This window comes from Ambystoma mexicanum, chromosome 8 (genome assembly GCF_040938575.1).
Source record: "Ambystoma mexicanum isolate Mex_15411 chromosome 8, UKY_AmexF1_1, whole genome shotgun sequence".
NCBI lineage: Eukaryota > Metazoa > Chordata > Amphibia > Caudata > Ambystomatidae > Ambystoma > Ambystoma mexicanum.
The window spans coordinates 468,229,957-468,251,486 of NC_090929.1; the positions used below are offsets into that span (position 1 = coordinate 468,229,957).

Here is a 21,530-nt window from a genome sequence, read left to right on the forward strand (position 1 = left end):
AAGAGGTAGGCCTGGTGTCCCACTAATCCATCCATTTCCTGAAGGATTTAGGAGTATTATTCCCATGCATCTGGTAGTTTGAATAGAATAACCATTATTCTAGGGGGCACTGTTGTCCTAAATCTCTTTATTGGCAGCTCAGGACCTCTGCCCCGGCCGGCTCCCATGAGTGTGGCCTTCATACTGGGCCACAGCCCTTCTCCCATTTAACTGCTTGCATTCCTACCTAATTGTTCAATGGGCTGGCTTGAAACATTTATATGTGGGTGTACATGTGTGCTCCCTACCGTGCCCGGGAATCGGAATGTGATAATCAAGCACGAGATGAGGCCTTGCTGTTCTGTGTCTCCAACAGAGCCTGCAAGGATTCAGCCCTACACTTAAATGCATTGTTAGTTCATGTTATAGTCGTTGCACACATGCAATGTATTCTACGTGACACTATTGCAAAACAAATGGTTCGTTTTACCCTGTATAAACTTCCAAAATATATGTATCTCCTGCCGGTTGCTTCCACCCATAATGTTCCTCCCTCCACACTACACCACCCTCTACGCATTCTCCATGTGTTAATAAGGCAATATGACCCGTGAAGGGGGGTCATTACCAGTCGGGTAATGCCCCCCAGGGCCATACTTAGAAGCACAAGCGAAACCAGGGCTTTAATGAAGCCCCAGGGGCAATACCAGACTGGTAATGGCCCCCCTCTGAGGGTCATGTTACCATTAGTACCCCAGCACCTCGTACCGGGATACTAATTGCAATTCTCGAGTTCAGAAATTACACTGCGATCGTTTCCTGACTTGAGAAAAAAAAGCAAAACAAATGGCCACCACGGATCTGGGAGAAGGGGCTATGTGTAGTCTCTTCTCCCTTTCCATGGTGGCCATTAAAATCTATATGAAAAAAGTAAACAGAAAAAATTGCCACCATGGTCACCCTTTCCATGGCAGCCAGTTGAGGTAAGAACTCTGGATGCCGCGTGTGAGCTCGGAGCCTTTTAGGGTAGTTGAGGCCCAGGCGAGAGCCAATGAGTTTGTGTTTTACAAGGGTAGGGGAGGCATGGTATCACAAGTATGACACTGACAGAAAAGGCACAGTTTGTAAAACCTTTATTAAAGTTTCAGATTTTGGAAAAACTCCTACTTTGCCTTATAACTAGGATGGGAGTAGTCTCAACCATCAAATGGTAAATAAAACAGTCCTAGTTGAGTCCGTCAAATCAAAATGGCCTATACTAACAAAACCTAATGCCTGCCCTATCTCTTGTACAAAAAGTGTGTAAAGGAGAATATGTATGCAAAGGAAAATCAGTGTTCAAATATAAATAAATGTGGCTTAGTCAGCTCTCCTCCCCACATTAGACAGCACGTAGTAAGGTGGTCCCTGTAGGCAAGATTACACACTCTGGCTAAGGTTCTTAACACAAAGGCAGTTCAAAACGTGGATTGAGGCCCACTTGGATGTCCATGCAAAAGTCTCTCTTTCCAGCTTTCAAAACACGGTTCAATAAAAAAGTTCATGCAGGCCTCCCTCTGTCGGGCTCGGACCTCTCAAAGCAAAAGTTCACAATAGGTCTCCCTTTGTCTGGCACAGACTTTTCATAGCAAAAGTTCACAATAGGTCTCCCTATGTCGGGGCCGCACCTTTCAAAGCAAAGGTTCACAATAGGTCTCCCTCTGTCTGGCTCAGACCTTTCAAACACAGAACTTGCAGGGGTTCCCTTCCCTGAGGACCGTTTGCTGATGTCGAATAGTTTCAAATGTGTGTGTCTTTTACTACAGACCTCCGCAGGACCACTTCGACTTTCCTTTCAGCTCACACTCTTGTGTTATTTGCCCCAATGCTTCTTGGTCTGGGTAGTTCAATGTCATAATTACCAAAAGTTCAATGTTCACCATTTTACTTTCCCCTTTTCTCAGGGTTCATTTTGATCACTTCGCTTTTACAGTTCATTCACTTTATCGCTACAAACATTTCACCTTTCACTGAGACTTTCGAGTGGACTACTTCCTTTCGCCGGACTGCTCCGTTACTCAGTATCGCTGCTTTCACAGCTATCCTTACTTCAAAGTTCATTTACACGTCTGCCTTTCTTCGCGTCTCATCCACACGCGTGCAGCCTTCAATTGTACGATATAATGTTGCAACCTCAATCTTTCCTTAACATACACTGGTCTTTCAGGTTGCTTGCCAACTCACCGGCTGTGCACGTTTCTTTCTTGTCTTTACAGTTTTTCAATTCACGAGTCAAGGTTAGTAGCAGAGGCTTGGCCTCGCCTGCCCAACTCGGCTGTTCACCCAGAAGGGCCACTGATGTCCTTGAAACACAATGCAGCCTTCTTGTCTGGGGTACGGCCTTCTCCACATGTCTTTCACAGCATGGCAGAGGCAACAACCTTCTATAGGGAACTCCTGCGGTCCTCGACCCATTGCTCTCATCCCTCGGTCCTTCACTCTGCTCCTGTAGGTTTGCCTTCACCCCACATGTTCTGCTCATGCTCGTGTTCCACCTTGCTCAGAGTGTGTCTCTATGTCCGCCTTTTATCTGTCTGAACAGAGATAATTGGTACCAGATGTATGCACTTAAAGTCAAGTGCCTGACTTTGCCTGGCCCGATTAGCGGGACATGTCCAATGCAATATTTAGAGAGTTAGCCTCTTTAGTCTCAGTCGTCCTCTTGCTCGACCCAGTGTTTGTGAAGAAAGGGGGGGAAGTTGGGGCATTAGAGAATCCTAACACAGGAAAGGGGGAAACTGCTTCTCACCATTGGACGTCTCACCCCCACTCACTGAAGACCTCTCACCCAGGCGATCCTCCCAGACTGGTCCACCCACAGGGTCTGGATCCAATGGTGATGGCTGTGCCCTAGCCATCTGAGATAGAGATCCCCAGGCACTAGCAGGTGAGACACCCTTTGGTTTCTCACACAAGCTCATTGACCCTCATCAGGTACTAATATATTTTCTGCAATATAAATTGTTTGCGAGGGGCGGTAACTTGGACATGCATCCCAACAACGAGCAAAACGTTTTATTAACTGTGCAACACAATTTCTACAATAGGACCACTGGATGGATGTAATGTATATAATGTAACCATTTGTTATGTGATAATATATATTTGCGTATTGTTTAAATGCATGTTGCTATAATATGAACAATGTCTCCGTTTGGACCTTCTGGTGAAAAAATATACAACTCTTTGAAATACTAAATTATACGCCATCTTTGTGGACCTTCGTACTGCTTTTGACTCAGTCCCACAGAGTAAATTGTGGTCTGTTTTGGCAGCTTATAAAATACCATCAGTGCTACTTAGTTCAATACAAGCCCTATACAAGGACAGCAAGGCCGTTGTTCGCTGGGGCGTGAAAGGTGAATTCACCAAGTTGTGTGCGGTTCAGCGGGGTGATAGGCAGAGATGCGGGTTGACTCCACTACTTTTCTGCCTCTACATTAATGGTCTCATTGAAGAGCTGGTGGCCAATAGTTTGGATGCACCAAGTATGGGCAATTCACGCTACCCTGCACTATTCTTCGCAGATGATGCTGTGCTGCTTGCAACAAGTCCTATGGGAATTAAGCTTGCGACAAAAATGTTTGCAGAGAAGTGCGAGAAATTATGCCTGGACATAAATACTGCTAAAACCAAGATGTTGATTTAAGTCAAGTAGGACAACTAACATTCACATTGAAGTTAATGCGGTAAAACTGGAGCAAGTGCCAGCCTACGATTATTTGGGTGTTCGATTCGCTGACGGCCTCTGGTCCGAACACGTGGTGAAAGCGAATGTAAAGTTGCAGATGTATGGAGGAGGAATAAGGACTTTTTTTCATAGCATGATGGTGGCGCATTATCCCCAGCTCTAAAACTTTACAGGTTGCAAGCAGTGCAAGCAGCGTTGTATGGGGCTGAAATCTCGGGATATGCTAACTCGGCTGCTTTGAGTGTCTCGGAGAACAACTTCCTAAAATCTTTGCTTATACATCCCAAAGGAGCCCCTAATGCTATTTTACATCTGGAATGTGATATCTGTCCCATTGAAGAAATTATAACCACAAAGCTATTGCTTTTTTGGGCCCGTCTTTGGATGTCTCCTTCCCTTACAGACTTTAGGTACATTTTGAGTTTATATCATTGGAAGTCAGTGGTGCGACTGTGTGGCTCACACATGTCAAGTTCTGGCTTTGCAGGCTTGGCCTGCCTGACCTTTGGGAACGGCCATTTGCTATGACCAGGGGATGTTTGGGCCTGATTAAGGAAAAAAAGTGTGAATGAGAGCAGGAAGTCTATGGTACCATCCTGTCTAATGCTCTCATGCAGCAAGCAATATTTGGGCTGCAATGAGGGTTTTGGTTTCAAGCCATATTTGAACACACACTGGGTGTCATCTACACTAATTATGCAGATGACACTCAAGTCCTTATCCCCATCTGGGGCGTTTATGACCAAGACTCAAAACTACTAAATTACATCTATCTGGAGATCCAAGCATGGATGGCCACTAACATCCTATGCCTCGACGACGATAAGACCGAGCTAATGATCGTAGGCACCCAAGCTCGACTGAACAAGCTCAACCACAGATACGCATCCTTCAACATCGACGGCAACACAATCACTGTCTCTAAAGAGATAAAAACGTTAGGGGTCTATCTTGACTCAACACTGTCCCTCAAATGTCAGGTCAGTAGCGTGGCATCCTCCACAGTTTACACCAATAAATTGATTTATAGCTGCAAATCATTCCTATCCCCTACTAGCCGCCTCACGCTAGCTAGAGCACTGGCACTATCCAAACTGGACTATTGCAGCACACTATTTCTAGGCTCCTCTGAACACAACCTTCACATTCTGCTTGTACTTCAGACAACTCTCTAAGAGCAGCTCTCAGTCTCCCCAGATATTGCCACATCTCTTCCATCAGAGACAATGCAAACTGGCTGCCTATCCGTGACAGAATTACGCTATGGATATTGGCAATCACACACAAATGCCTCTCAAATTCAGCCCCCAAATACCTTTCTGACAAGGTCCATAAATACCAACCCACTCGAGTCACCAGATCAGACCACTCGCACAGCCTTGTGGTACCAAGCTTCAAGCTCAAAACTGCGGGTAGAACCAGTTTTCCTGTCCAAGCGGCTAAACATTGGAACTCCATCCCCATTCCCCTTAGACAAGAACCCTCCCTCCTCACATTCAAAGCCAAAATAAAAGATGGGCTAAGTAACAAACCTTCACACCCAAAGGCTATCACTACCACCTTTCTGACTCCTGCATAACCGTCTTACTGCCATATAATTGTGCACTGATCCATTTGTAACCAGGTTCTGCATTGTAATTCTTTCTGTCACTATTCCTGTACATTATTGTATTCTGCAAATGTGTTCTGCCTCACTTGTATGTAACCTCAAGTATTTCAAGCGCCCAGTTACCTCAGGGTTTGGTGTGCAATACAAATAATAAACAAATACATAATACAGTACAACCACATGCACATTCTCTTTTTTTGAACCCGAGAGCTGGTATCGTGAAAAGAGCTGCATGTACGGCAAATTGGTCTCCACAAAATTCCCCCGTTTGTTTAATGTGCGGGGTCTTAGCGGAGTCGATTTCTCACTTCTTGTTGATAAGTCCTGAAAATGCTATATTAAGATCACAGTACCTATTACCCATGTTCAGATTGCATGATATTCACAAGGTTCTGGATGCACTTCATTTTTCCTCTAAAAGTAATAATCCTTTTGAGATTCAGAATATGGTTTAAGTATGTATACAGTGCTTGACTAAAGAGATTAAGAGCCCTCAATGAATCTGACAAAACAATTTAGTTCCCTATTCATTTTTTTTATCTTCAATTTTTTAACAATTTTAAAGAAAACATTTTATTGTGGTAAATTGTTTTACGTTCTAGATTTTATGATAACGATCGACGTACATTTTGTAATAATTGCTTTGATGGTTTTTATATCTGAATACAGCTTGGTTGATGGGTTATAGGAATGCCTTATTATGTGTGCATGATTGTTGATCCCATGGCCATATTTTCGACATTGAGTTGCACTGTTAATAAAACGATTGGCTTGTGTAGAGAACTAGTGAGTGTTTTTGAATGTATGTTAGGTATTCAGCTTATTCTTCTATAACCCTAGAGTCTCCATGTTACTTTGCATGAGACAAGAATAGAGACAGTCTGAGGAAAGAGGAGGGAGAGGAAGAAGTGATGTGAGGGAGAGAGAAAGAGAGAGGATAGGGCGAATATCCACACAGATAGGCGAGGAGGAAGAACATCATGAGAGAGAACAGGGAAAGGGGGACATCGAGAGACAGGCTTAGAAAGTGAGTAGAGGAGGAGCAAACAGGAACTTGAAGAGAGCGGAAAGAAGGAGCAGGAGCACCTTGGGATATGAGATGAGGGGGAGGAGAAACACAGAGAGAGAGGGGGGGCAGGAGAAATATTGGGAGGGCGAGAGAAGATGAGGGAAGAATTCAAGAGAGGTGGGAGAGAGAGTTGTGGAGCATCAAGAGAGAACTTGATGACAGGGTGGATCAAACAGAGTGGTCAGAGGCAATGACAAATAAGAGGAAGAAGGGAAACATCTGAAGGAAAAGGGAAAGTGCAAGAGGGAGGAGAGGGGAAGTTAACTCCTGTAGTGGAGAGAAGGGGAGCTCTGTTAAAGAACTGGGCTGAACACTTGCACCAGAGTTGATGGAACAGGTGGCAGTTAAGGGATATTAAGTGGTGGTGAAAAGAGACGAGTGGCTGTAGCACGCCCTGAGAGTAAAAGGGGCATTGAACGCCTACCAGGAGGGGAGCCTGATAGTATTCTGGAGTCTAACTCTGCCTGAATATAGTGTAATGCCAGAACCCGTCAGATGACCTATCAGAGTGCATGGATGGTGGCCCTGTGTAGCAGTGAGGACACCATGATATCCTGATGTCAGTCAAGAAGGATCCCAGGATCAATAAACGGTATCAGGTAATGTTATCCCCACCAATAATATCGCCATATATATGTTCGTATGGTAAGGCCATAGGCGATATTATAAGTTGGGATAATTTATGGGGTTAATGGGACCGGGAGTTGCGGTGGTAAGGGGGTCCCCCGCTCCATTGGTTCCATGGCTTAATATCACTGCAGAAATATGGCAATATTCTTGTATGGCAATATTTTTGCGGGGATATTAACACATGGAACCCAATAAACTAGGTCAGCCCTTCAAAACACCAGAGACTGTGAATGACTGTCTGTGCTAAGCAGGGTTACAACCCTGACCTAGAAAGTAAGGGATGGACTCGGGGCTATGATCCTAAAGGAATTGGACAACCTAGTAGAATATCCCATCAATTGTTATTTTGACAAAAACCCAGATAGTGGACCCCAAGAGGCCACTGAAGCGCCCGGATCTTCCTCTCTTTGGATCTCTCCAATGGTCCTCTCGTTGCCTGCCAGCCATTGCTGGCTTGTCTCATCCCTGGCACCCTGGGAAGGGCAACAACCGTTGTGGTGCAGTTCATTGCCTGAAAAAAGTACATCAAAGCTGATTCTATAACCACCTTTATGTGTGCCTGTGTTCCCCGTTTTTGGTTCGCAACTCCAAGCATGAAGTTGAACATTTACCCATCGTGCTCACAGATGTGCAGTACCCCAAGCTGGGTGGGCTGTACGCGAGCCAGGGGTTACAAGTGGATAACTGTCTTTCTTCAAACATAAGCACGGGTTGGTTCACATTCAATGAAATTACTGTCCAAGAAAAGAGAATCATTCGTTAACAGATAAACTACTGGCGCAAATCAGAAAGCAAATCTGTCTTTTTTGTGATTGGTGCAGGAGCAGCTGCTGGAACGCAGGGGATGGAGGCAATCATTACAGCGTAGACTGGAGGATCCAGACTGCCGCTGGCAGCTCCGCCAGAAGTTTCTGGAACAGGCCAAGCAGTACATTGGAGTGCCTTATGCCCAGAGATACCACGTGCCAGGCAGTGAGTATAAGAAGCCTTGTAGACATTGATCCAGTAAACGAACACTTCATGTACACTCATTTAGGAAGGGTCTGGGGCAGTATAGTGCACACCTTATCCCAGAGGGCAGCAGATCACAAAGACCCATCCTCAGGGACCCCAAATACGGAAGGTTTTTGGGGTGGGGATAAGGGGTAGTAAAGAGGTGCTAAAAAGATTAAGAGAAAAGGAAACTCAGTTGAATATGTTGTGTATTGTCTTTTGTTTGAAGTGCTATCGTTACACTCTCTGCAGGTCCCGGCCATTGTTCAACATGGCTCCCATCAGCGACCTTGCAAAACCACCTCACAGCTTGTCTCTAATGGATAGACTTGCATGTGCAGGGGTTGGGTGCCAATTTTACCAGCCCCACACAATTAGGGGACGCCATGCCCTCCACATGCCAGGGCAACATCGTCCCGTCCAGAGCACTGATCTGAAAATGCACAGCCACACTAAAACACCATATCCACAAGCCACCATCTTTGTGCCACTGAAATGCCATAACCTCAATTCTGTTAAATCAGAGGCAAATGCATCGTTCACTGGTGATCTCTGCTCTTTAAAACGTAGAGGTCGAGCCGTGGAAAGACAAGTTAGGCAGTCACGACTAGACTCAGAGCGCAATGCCTGTCTGATTCATTGCCGAGGCTTTAAGAATTTCGTTTGCAGTACTAAGAGGTCTTATATTCGGAGGAAGATTGACAAAGTGGCCAGAACTGAGGAAGAATTGTTCACAGTCGTCATAGAACTACTGAGGCGACTCGTGTCTTAAGATCCAGAAATGCTTCTGCTTATGAAATTATCTCATCAGACCATATATCAGCTTTAGCTCCTCTGCCTACATTCTAGATATCTGCATTGCAAACGTCACACGGCTGGGTCTTCCGGTCACAGCACCCATTTTCACACAAACCATCTGTTCAACTCAATTATTTGTATTTCGACACTTGTCCATGAACCATAATATGTAGACATCAGACATCAATACAATCATAAAACATTATGTAAAAAAAAAAAAGATTCCCCATAAAATATGACAGTAAACAAGTGCTGTAAAGAGAGTTCACACATGTGGCCTCTAGCAATGTCAGATTTCTTGTAATGAACTGATAGAAACATGTCAGACTTCTGCATCAGCAGTCTAGCTGGTCCATCTGTCAATCTCCGCTCTTATAATTTCTCCACAATCATACTTACAAATAACATCACAGAGTTCCAGAGTTTCATCTAAGGACCTGTGACACGGGGACCCTCACATTCTTGTACTTCCACCACCTGCCTGTCCTAAGCTCCTCCCAGAACCGAGACCTTGAACACATCTCCCCTTCCTCCCATGTGTTTCCCTTTCTTGTGTCTAGATGCTGCTAAACTCTAGCCACCCAGCTGACGTTCCACACTGGCGCTTTCTCAGGACACATGGCACTATTCCACACCTTATTCAAGTGCACAGTATCCCCAAAAAACATGCCAACCATGCAGGTAACAAGAGGCTTTATCGCCCTCAAATAGACACCGGCCCTCATTAGGACCCTGGCGGAAAGGGGTTTACGCCGGCGTAAAGCATGGCGTACCTTTCCGCCAGACTACGAGTTCCCGTAGCGCCATGGTGATTTTCACGCCTGCTTTTTGCAGGCGGAAAAATCCATGGCGCTACGGGACTTGTCGTTAATTACGCCACCGTAATTTACGGTGGCGTAATTAACGCCTTCCCCACTCCCATTATACCCTATGGGGCAAAAATGGGAATGGGGAAGGGTAAATGGGGATTGGGGACTTACCGCCCCGCCAAGGTCGGAATGGGGCGGTAAGTCCGCCAACCCCCATGGCGGAGTTGGCAGCTTTGCGCCATGGACCATGGTGCAAATTGCACCATGGTCCTCCGCCAGGGTCGTAATGAGGGCCACCCACTTTTACGCTCCCACTCCTGACCAACCTCTTATGTTCCTAGAGCATCCTAGCGTGGGATTGTCTTCCCCCCTATCCACCCCCCCTGGAGAGAAGCTCAGTGAACAAATTCCTTCCGACTCACACCGCACTCCTTGCCATAAAAGTGCTTCCATCCAGCATCTACTGGCTCTTTCAACAGCTTTATTCGTTTGATGGTGCCAGGGAGAGGATGTATTGTGTCTGATCCCGCAGCACACCCAATACCCTTCAATATCCTTACTTCGAAATTGGGTCCCATTATTCTAATGATGCGTGCAGCATACCCTTCTTGACTAAATACCTTCTCAGGAAATGAGGTGATTACAGAAGAACGTGTCCCATGCAACAAAAGCACCTCCACCTACCTTGAATAAAGATCAGCTAGCCCCATAACAAGTGGTCATCTTCATCTCCATCATAACAACTCAGAATCTCCATCACAATCACTTTGCACACACCCTCGGGCAGGGCATGCAGCTCCAAGGTTGGATCACGCACCACCAGCCCCTTTCCTCACTTCTGGCATTCCTGGCACTGCTTGAGCCTTTTCTCAGTGGGTCTATCAAATCCTGGCCACCAAAAACCTGGCTTGAGCAATTCCTTTGTGTGTGAGATATACATATGTGCACATAGGGTTATCAATTAACTTTTCTCTTGGTCCCTTGAGGGCAACTACTCTTACAGCATGATGCAGAAGGCCACTCTCAACATTCAATTTGTCTCTGACCTTCTAGTATGGCTTTGATCTCCTTGAAGGCAACTTTTATTGGGCTAAACACCCTCGACATATCCTTTCATGTCCACCACATTGATAAGGCAGTCACACTCACAACCCATTTGCTATGCCTTATCACGCCATCCATTGTCAAGTACACCATCTCAGGACATTCTTCCTCCGTGTTATCTCCCTGCATGGGAAGACATGAGTAACAATCAGCTGGGCAGCTGTGTTTTCCAGGCAAATCCTCAACATGAAAGACATGGCACTACATGTAGGCAATCTAATTTGCCCTGCATCTTGACATCTTGATGAATCTCTCCATCTCAAAAATTGTCATCTATTGCCCGTGGTTAGTCCTTAGAATGAAATGTGCTGACCCGCCCCCCACAGCACTTCCATGAATGTGTGGAACCTTTTCACAACCCAGTGGCATGCCAAATCCCCTTGCTCAATCACTGACTACCTCGTCTCCAGACCCTTCAACACACACGAGGCATGGGCAATCACGACCTCTCTCTCATTTTTGACCCACGCAAGAACAGTGCCTTGGCCTATTTTGCTGGCACCAATAGTGATAATGGAAGTGCTAGCCTGCGTGGTCCCTCGCGATCCCGATCCTGATTGTGTTGGTTCCTCGCAACCCCCTTCCTGTGTCCTGCCGCACCCTTCCCTCTCCAGCTCGCCATTAACCTCGCATCCACCCCTCCTCGCTGAGTGTCCCTGCTCCCCTGCTGCCCCCTCCCACACCCTTCCCCTGCTGATTCTCTGTCCTTGGTGTTTTGCTCTGTGGCTCCTCTGCTCTGTCCCCTCTATGGGTTCTCTTTTGCCCGGATTGCCCTATGTTTCTGCTGCTCTCTTCCTGATCCTAGGTTCCCTCGTCAACTATCCCGTTTTTGCTGTTCTTTGCCATGTACTGTTCTGTGTTCTGCTGTGTTCTTTCTCTCTCCTCTAGGTCTCTTCCGCCGTATGTTCTGTTTTTGCAGTGAATTGTCTTTTTATACTGCTGTGTTCTTCCTTCCTCTAGGTTCTCTTCTTGCGCTCTGGTTACTAGTTGCCCCGCTAACTGGGTTGTTGTTCATCATACTGGCCTGTGCTCTTGTGTGATCACTCCCGAGGCTTCCATCTAGTTCAGTTTAGTTTATCTATTTACCACTTGTTCTCGTCTCGTTCCGTCTCCTCTGCTTGTCCCCCCGTGTGTTCTCCCCAGTGTCTCCTTCACCCCATCCGTTCTTCTCTCACTCCCGACCCACACCCCTCCCATTTCTCCTCTTCCCCCTCCTCTGCATCATCTATGGTGCTCTCTGTTTCTCCTATCTTCTACAACTGCTTTTCTATTGACTATCCTACTGTTCTTGCTAAGTCTGGTCGGAAGAAGTTCAAAAAGGATATCCTGTTCTCCAACCCAGGCCTCCCTATCGCTGATACCTGCACCAGCGCTTCCTCCAGACAGACTCTCACTGACATCCTCTTTTCCGTTCCTTCGCCAGACCTATGACCTCTTCATATGGTCTCTGTGCTCTATCCTTTCTCTTCTTCTCCCATCAATGGTGGCACCTGGTGGGGGGCCGTCCTGACTTCCTTCCATTACTCCAAGGTCATCTTTAATGTTTACCTGAATGGCACCACCTTTGTCCAAGGCCCTCAGGCCGTCCTCCTTTTCTTTGATAGACGCTTCCCGCGCCTTATCAATTTCCTTTGCTCTCCCGATGTCCCTTCTCTCCCTTCTTCAGCTTCCTTGACTCCCCCTCTGCCACTTCTCTGGTGCCCTCTTCCTCCTCCTTGGCTACCTTGCCCCTTTTCCTACTTCCTCTGCCCACCCTCAGGGTCCTTCTTCACTTCCAGAGGGCGTACCTCTGATTTGTACCCCTCCCCGGAAGTCTTTCAAGAATGGCAATCTTCTCCACCTCGCCACTCTTAACTCTCACTTAGCTGTCAAGCACTCCTCTGACATCTGCTGTCTCCTGGAAGAACTCGACCTTGATGCCCTTGGTCTCATCGAGACATGGTTCACGGCCAGCTCTGTCACAAGCTTTGACACTCTCCTCCCTTATGGCTACAAGATCCTCTCCGCGCCCAGTTCCAACCGTTCCGGTGAGGGTGTAACCTTGATCTACCAGGAGTGGATTCTTGCCTCTATCATCCCTATGCAGGCCTACTCCGCCTTTGAATGCCTGGTCTGCAGGCCTTCTCTCTCTCCTGGCCAATCACTCACAGTGGCTACTATCTAACGGCCACCTAGTCAGATCACCTCCTTCCTCTCCAAGTGGGCAGACCTCGCTTCCTCTCCTGGCCTCGTCCACTCAACTCCTCCTCCTTGGAGACTTCAACATCCATCCTGTCCCGCCACAGGACTTTTTTGCAACCTCTGCGACTCTCTCTTGCTCTCTATTCTTCCCTCTGGCCTGACTCACTCTGCAGTACACACTTTCAATGTTCTGATCTCCTCTGACCTCCCCTTCGCTAACCCTCTCACCACTCCTCTCTCCTGGAGCGACCACTTTTTCCTCTCCTCTCATCTCTCTCTCTCTACCCCTCAGGCCAGACCAAGCCAAACCCAACACTGCCACCCAACTTCTCTCCCCCTCCTGCTCCTCTGGCTGACTCACATCCTGACACAGCCCTTTCCGTGCTCCACTCTGCTATCTCTGACACGCTTGATGTACTTGACCCTGTCATGAGGATCCGCATGAAGCCTAAAGCCAAGTGCAACTCCCAGTACGACTTAGACCTCGCCACCCTTAAACGCAAGTATAGGGTGGCTGAGAGGAAATGGTTTGCATCTTGTACATTCTCTGACATCCTTTGACAAACTGGCCTGCCGCCTGCTCCTGTCCTTACTAAGAAGAGAGCTCACATCCAAGCCCACATCTTTGCGGCATCTAACAACATGGACAAACTCTTTAAAATCTGTAAGGAGCTGGCCAATCCTGCCGCAGTCTCTACATCTCCTGTCCCCTCCCAGGCCCTCTGTACGGCCCTGGCTTCCCATTTCATCTCTAAAACCCAGGACATCCTGTCCACCCTCTCGTCCTCTCCTACCCCTCCCTCTACTTGTTCCTCTTCCTCTGGCCTCCCTGCGGCCACCCCCTCCCTTCTCTGCCTTTCCTCTCTTCACCCCTGAAGAGGTTTCCAGACAAGTCCGATTTATGAAAGCTTCGTCAAAACTGGTTCTTCCCCGTTCTTCCAAAATCAAGGACCACATTGATACCCTAGCTCCAGCCTTGGCCGACTTCTGCAACCACACCTTCTCCACTGGATCCTTCCCTTCCCCCTTGAAGCACTCTCTTGTGCACCCTCTTCTCAAGAAACCCTCAACGGACCCCTCCTGTCCGGCTAACTATTGCCTGATATCCTTTCCTGGGCAAAGTCTTGGAAAAGCTGGCCATCTTCCAGCTTACTCTTCATACTGAATCTGTTGGTTGTCTCCATGATCCATCAGTCTGGCTTCAGAGCAGCCATAAGCATGGAAACTGCTCTCTTGAACATCAGTGGAGACCTGTTCTCCAACCTTGATTCTTATATCCCCTCTGTCCTCATCTTACTTGATCTCTCTTCTGCCTTTGACACAGTCAACCATGCCATCCTGCTCAACTGCCTCTGTGATAACATGGGTATCACTGATAAGGCTTTGGCCTGGTTGACTTCTTTCCTCTCGGACCGACCCTCCCAGGTCCAACCTGGGTCCTTCCTCTCATCTATATCTCTCTCTACCTGTGGTGTTCCACGGGGGTCTAACCTTTCTCCCTGGTTGTTCAACCAATACCTGGCACCTCTCGCCCACCACATTGCTGCTCTCTGCCCCAACTTTCAATGCTATGCGGGTGACACTCAGCTCGCTTTCAGGCTCCCCTGAGCCCCCTTTTCTCCCTCTCTCATCCCAGATTGTCTTACTGCAGTCCAGGAGTGGTGTGCCGCCAATGATCAGTTCCTGAATGCCAGTAAGACGCAGATCCTCCTCATTGGCACACCTGCACCTTCTTTTCCTGCCACTCTCTGGCCGGCCTGCCTTGGCCCTCTTCCTGCTCCCACCTGTGAGGCTAAGAACCTAAGGGTCATCTTCGACTCCACACTCTCCTTCTCAAACTACCAACTGCACCTCTTCAGAGGTGTTCTTCCTTTCCTCGCCTTCTCCCAGAAGCTCTCTGTCTTCAGAGCTCTGGTTCTCTCTAGGCTTGACTACTACAACAGCCTCTTTTTTAAATCTGCCTGCTTCTACTCTCTGTCCTCTACAACTCATCCAGAACAGGACTGCAAGACTTGCCCTTGGCTTCAAGCCCAGGGATCGTATCTGTCCAACCCTGAAATCTCTCCATTTGCTCCCAGTGGCTGCAATGATCAAGTTCAAGACCGTTTGCATTGTCCACAAGGCCTTCTGGGGCCTGGGACCGCAATACTGCCATCTCTCTCTTTGTAACTATCTTCCTACTCGAGCTCTTCGCTCCTCCACCTCCAACTCCCTGAGGGTCAGGTGCTTCTCCAAGCAACGAGTTGGGGGCAGATCTCTCTTCGCCTGACGCCTCCCTCTGGAACAGCCTCCCTGCCTCTCTGAAACTTGAGCAGAACCATCTCAAGCAACTCAAGACTTTCCACTTTGCTTCTGCCTTCTCTCTTCCTCTTCTCTGCTGATCTCCTGTCTGCTATTGCACTGGTCACCTGGCTACCCTCTGAACTTCGGGCCCTGGTCCCTGCCCACCCAGGTGCACACCTGTACTGCCTCCTGGCAACCCTTGAACTTGGGTCTGTATCTGCAACCCTACAGCCCCTTTACCTGCACTTATCAGACACTTGTTGTCTGCACTTAACCCTTGCATTGCCACCTACTGGACACACTAATTGTTTTTGATCCTGTGTCCCGCACTTGCTCCTCCTCCCCTTCCCCTGGCACTTTTCCACTTCCCTCTCCCCTGCAATTGTGTGATCTCAATGTCACTAGGCCTAGTAAGATCGTTGTCTTGTCCTCCTTTTGTTTCCCCTCCCTTGCCTCATCACGCCTTGAAACACGTCTGTATAGGCATGTTATAAATGTCATATTATATAATTTCATATCACCATGTATCAAACTGGCGAGGTTGATGTTCATTTCTGATATTTACAAATTAATGACCAAACACTTCATTCCACTCAAACTTATTTCTGTTTTTCATTAGGACCCACATATTGCATACCTTCCCAGAAAAGTTCTTCACAAGTCGCTGGTAGAATTCTTTTAGGGCCTCAGTTCTGCCTTGGTTTAGGAGTTCTCAGCCATTTTCATGCCATCTGCCAGATGCTTTTTAGATGCTCACCATCGCCAGAGATTTCAAAGCCTAAACAATCCGCAATGCATTTTCTGAACTCACACTTATCCTTGCTTACCTTACGTCTACGGGACTGCAAGACCCCCAGCATCTTTCCCAGAATTTGGTATTGCTCCTCTGCAGTACTCCCACTTATCAGAATGTCGTCTTGGAAACCCTACACACAGGGGTTGTGCAAGAAGACTTTAAACATCATCTCATGAAATACAGAGGAGGTACAGAGGAGGCTGAGACTAAGCCAAACGGCATCCTCCAAAATCAGACGATACCCTTATGGGTCGGAAAGGCCATGAGGTGGCCTTTTTGATCCAACTCTTTAGGGATACCATGTGCCGCGATGGCCCCTGAACCTGCAATCACAGCACAATTCTGTGCCTCTACTGGGAGTAGTGGTTAACTGAATGACTTTCAATCCGGCTTTCATCGCTACCAAGAAACAAAATATACAATAATGAACAGAGAGGAGCTCATATAGGCCAGAGACCAGGATCTCTGTGCCTTGATTCTGCAGGACCGTCTTACATCCTTCAATACATGTACTCACAGTATCCCATTGCATCTGTTGGAAACAGTGATGGGTTTCAAAGGCTCTGTCCTCAAATGGTTTTTACTTCTCCTTGATAGATCTCACTGACCAGGTTTAGTTGTGGTATGTAGGTCCCTTTCTACCATGATCTATTGTGGGATATCTTAGGGAACCCCTCTTCCAAGCACAATAGTCTATATTTGTATGCACCCCCTTCACAACTTCTCAGCATTTCTGGAATTGTTTTCTGGATATTCGCTGAAGACATTCAGCAACATCTCGAAATTCAAGTTTCAGAAATCGTCAAACGGTGAAACATTGTCTCCTCCACACCCAAAGATGGAAGGCATTTTTCAGGCTATGCCTCCATTCCTCCAAAACCAAAATTAGGGTTTTGGCTCCCTTCTATCGGCCTTTTCCGAACACTAAAGGTTCAAGTCTTGAACCTGTATTGAACCTTCTATTCAGACCTGTTCCTGGCACCTTAAATACATATGGTTTCCAAGTCAGCCATCTTCCACCTAAATCTCCTATTTGGCATTCCTACCCTTTCTTGAGGTGTCTCAAAGAATGTCACTTGTCCTAGCAATAGTAATGTCACGACTTAACTGCTGTAATTGTATCGATGCCAGGCTTCCTGCTAGCTCGCTGCACAATCTCCCGAGGCCACAGAATCATACAGCACACCCCATGTGCTGTCTGAAAAATGTGCCCCATAATACACAGGGCATACAAACCCTCTATTGTCTACTGATGGAACAAAGTTTGTGCATTGCCCATAAAGCTATCCATGGCTGAACAGACCTCCACATCTTCAAAGTGCTTCCCCTGCGACTAGCCGACCAGATGCCTGCGGTCAACTTCCAAAAACCTGCTGGCTTCTTGTCAACTGCATGTTTTTGGGAGGGACTGTCCACCCTCAGAGCCCCTGCCTATGGAGTTCACGTTCAGTGCACTTTGCATTGAAACTGATAGTATGAGGTTCCAAAGAGTGTTAAAGACTCGCCTGCTGTGTGTGGAATACAGATCCTAGAACATCTTACATCAATCCTCTCACTCCCAGTCATCTAATGCTTTTAAATAGCCACTGGTGGTGAATGCAATTTACCAAAAAATAAAATAAATAATGAAAAAATAAAAAAATAACATAAGCTTCATCAGAGACTCTATGGTAGCAAAGGTGCTGTTAGGAGTTGAGTGGATTAGGTGTGGGAACTAGATGGGGATATCCAAGTCAATGGTGAATAGGAGGATTTTTAGTTATTTCCTGGTGGTCTCTGTGGTGGGGGCAAGTTGCACATAGTTTTGTATAGCGTGGTGGAGAGTGGTTATAACGAGAGTGTCTGGCTCCTAGGTCTCTTGCTGGCGTATTGGGTCTTCAGTAACATAACGTTGGAGTTGCATTTGGTGAGTGTGCACCCTTTGAGACATAATTGCTGCATTTAATAGACTGGTTGGCTGGAGTGAACAGCTTTATAAATTGTGTGCAGTGCCTTAAAGTGGGTGTCAGCTTGAAGTGGTAGCCAGTGGAGGTCGTTGGGCATAACAGTAAACAATACACTGTAACAGAAATGATTTCTTTATGAAGGCAGAGTGACTAAAACAAAAAAGTGACCCCATTACAGTCTCAGCAGACTTTTGTGACAGAATACTGCTGGAGATAATTACTCCGACTGCTGGTAGTATTTAAAACAAATCAGTTGAATTACAGCAGTGCTGCTTCTTCAGTGGTAATCTTACTAGTATTTATAGAAGAATTCCAGAAACACCACCAGCTGTATTTTTTAAATTATTTTTTAATCCACTTTCACCCTCATATTGAGGTTGGAAATCGATAATGTAGAGTAGTTGCTCAAACCCCCCCTCCCTGTACAATAACACTCGTATCCATCGATAATGCAGGAATGTGGGCAGCGTTCGCTGAGGCACATCGCAATAAACCTTGTTCCTCCCAAGAAAAACAACACATTTACCCACCCATTTCTCACGAATGCCAGCAGCCTCCGCAGCGGCACTCCACAACAAACTTTCACCCTCCCTGTTGTTCTCCCTCACCCTTATCGTCCTCCCTCATCCCCCGCGCCCTTCCCCTCCGGGACCCATCCTCGCTGCTCAGACTTTCATTCCAGGGAGACCACGAATAGCTAGACCTGCCATCCGCATACTCCATCCAAGCATACAATACGCATACTTTACTCCACGTATGGGGACACAGGCCGCAGGTACGGCCACCCATCCATGCACCATAGAATGCAGCTATGGCTATGCCATTCTGGTCTAGCAGCACACATAGCCGTCCACACTGAATCTCCTGATGTACCTCAACACCTCTGCCAATGGTATACAGCGACAACTCACGAAAATAAAATTCAATCTAGCTGGGCACACATCGAATCTTCATTAATAGCTCTCTATCCTAAACCACCAACAGCTTCCACCCACGTGCCTGACCTTTGGGCTGCTTACTGGAGCCTAGCCAGCCACCTAAGTCCTAATCCAGTGACAATGCACACAAGCATCTCTTAATCTAAACTCTTAGAACCACTTACACATGGACTGGGATCACCGGGGGCGTCCAACCACAAAGATCATTGAGGCCATACAAATGGGGAGAAAGCGCTATATAGATAACAAATACAATGCACTACAATACAACAATACAGTACTGTAAATTTTTCTAAATACACAAAAGATGTATTTCTGACCCTTTTCCCCATTGTATGGGAAGGGTTGTGTGACCCGATCCACTATCCCAATTACAGCGGTTTCCTCCCCGAATTAAAGGGAACTGATTGTGTTTCCATTCTATACAGCTGAAAAACTTTAAAAAAATTCTGAGGCCTTTTTAATTTTGAAAAACATTTGGGGTGTTGGTAAAAATAGAAGGATTTTCAGGTTGAAATTGCGAGGTATTGAAATTGGGTGGTATTTACCACCAGTAGCTTTCCCTTGGAACACCACCAGAGGCAAATATCTCATACCCTATAATGTGGCAAGAGATAACACTGCTGATATTTAGCAAATATTGCAGATTTTAATAACACAGCCATAACTGCAGTGAGGCCCAATGTGTGTAGCAGTGCAAGGGGTCACATTATGTAGATGTCCTAGATCCTGAAAAAGGTTTAAAGCTTTTTCGTAGGGAAGGGAGAGTGTTGATCAGGCAGCTCAGTGCATTGAACACTCACAACTGTCCTTCATGAGCAAGCTGCAGGATACAGGCTTGTGTCCCGTTAGGGCTGACTCAGCCATTCATCCTGATGAGATTCATAAAATGAACACCATTGAATTAGGGTACAGCATTCCATATAATTAGAGCATGTTTTCTTCTCTTTAGAACAGAGGCTCGCAACCTTTGGCTCTTTAGAAAGTCAAAATGTGAGAATTCTGGTGAGAATCCAGACTCTAACCACAGCAGAACCCCACGTTCTATACTTCTCCTTTGTTCTTCTCACTGCTTCCAGCTCTCTAGCCAATCATCACGCTTGGAATGGAGGTTCTAACCCCCTGTAAATACTGCATTCTAAGCTTCCCTTTGTTCTGTGTGCACATTGGGCACTGCTCAGGGAGACATGACAAGGGGTGTTACCCGAAGCCCCAGCTGAGGCTGCCATTCTTTCCTCCCTGCACAAGCTCTAATAATGGTAGAGTCCTTTCATGATCAGGCTCTATTCTGTGCTGGGTGACCTTCTCCCTTGTCAAAAGAGAAGCCTTCTGTTTAGGACCACTAACTATTATATAGATGGTTAATACTAGATTACAAGTGTGCAGGCAGATAGGATGATGAGGCTTTTTCACTGTTGATATGCCCGGTGGAGAATGGAGCAGGAATGGGATGAATTATTAACGAAGCCCCTTGTGACCTGTTACCACTCTCTTACAGCTCCGGAGTACCAGTCATTGCTCTTCTTGGACTGCTGTGGATTAGTCCGCAGGGTGATGCGTGACTTGAAATCGGAATTTGGCTTTATGATTGGTCCCGGGAACCAAGCATATCAGTATGACACACTCCCTGTGAGCCTATCAAGTGAGGAAGAGATGAAACCCGGCGATCTTGTATTCATCTCTGGGACCTACTTCAACCCACAAAGTAAGTGATGCATGTTTTGCTTCATTTGTATCTGCTTATATGTATGCATGTTCACTTGAGAGCACTGGTTTGATTGAGCATTTGTAAGGCGCTTTATACAACAGAACTCTGTTCCAAAGCGCCACAAGGCTAAATGTAATGTGTGTTCAGGGGATTGCTTAAAGAACTGGAGCCAATGGTATCTTTTCACTCATCTGATCAAGAAAGGGGCACATGGACGTACATGGTAAATAGCTGAGGGTACACGGATAGATGAGGTGAGCAGCTGGGGACATATGGACTGACACGCTAAGCAGCTGAGGTCACATGGACAGACATGACAAGAAGCTGAAGGCATGTGGACATACATGGTGTGCAGCTGATGGCACATGGACAGACATGAAGACCAGCTGAGGACACATGGACACACAGACACATGGACACACATGTCAAGCAGCTGTGGGAACGCTGACAGACATGAAGAGCAGTCAAGAGAACATGTATATACATGGTGAGCAGCTGAGAACACATTGACATACATGGTAAACATCTGAGGGTGCATGGAGCAGCTGAGAGCACATGGGCATACCTGGCGAGCATCTGATGACACATGGACAGATATGATGAACAGCTGGGGAAACATGGGCTGATCTGGCGAGTAGCTGAGGGCACATGGAGATACATTACAAGCTGCTGAGGGCTCATGGACATACAGGACATACATGGTGAGCAGCTGATGGTACATGGGCAGACATGATGATCAGCTGAGGACACATGGACACATGTCAAGCAGCTGAGGGAATGTGGACAGTCATGAAGAGCAGTTAAGTGCCCATGGACATACATGGTGAGCAGCCGAAGACACATTGACCTACATGGTGTCATGGAATATATAAGCACAGACTGTTCCAGAGGATTGGTGAACGACCTTTAATGGAAATCAGCAAAGTAGAATACACAGGACAAACAGCAGCCCAACGT

At 46.8% G+C, this 21,530-nt stretch overlaps 1 protein-coding gene across 1 annotated transcript in view; it reads left to right on the top strand.

Annotated features, from left to right (window-relative positions):
• TTLL10 (tubulin tyrosine ligase like 10) overlaps nt 1-21,530 on the top strand; it is a 1,071,284-nt gene that overhangs the window by 40,771 nt on the left and 1,008,983 nt on the right. The window contains exons 2-3 of the mRNA XM_069610084.1: nt 7,839-7,989; nt 20,364-20,570. Coding sequence (XP_069466185.1) covers nt 7,839-7,989; nt 20,364-20,570 — 358 coding nt within the window. The remainder of the gene's footprint in view (nt 1-7,838; nt 7,990-20,363; nt 20,571-21,530) is intronic.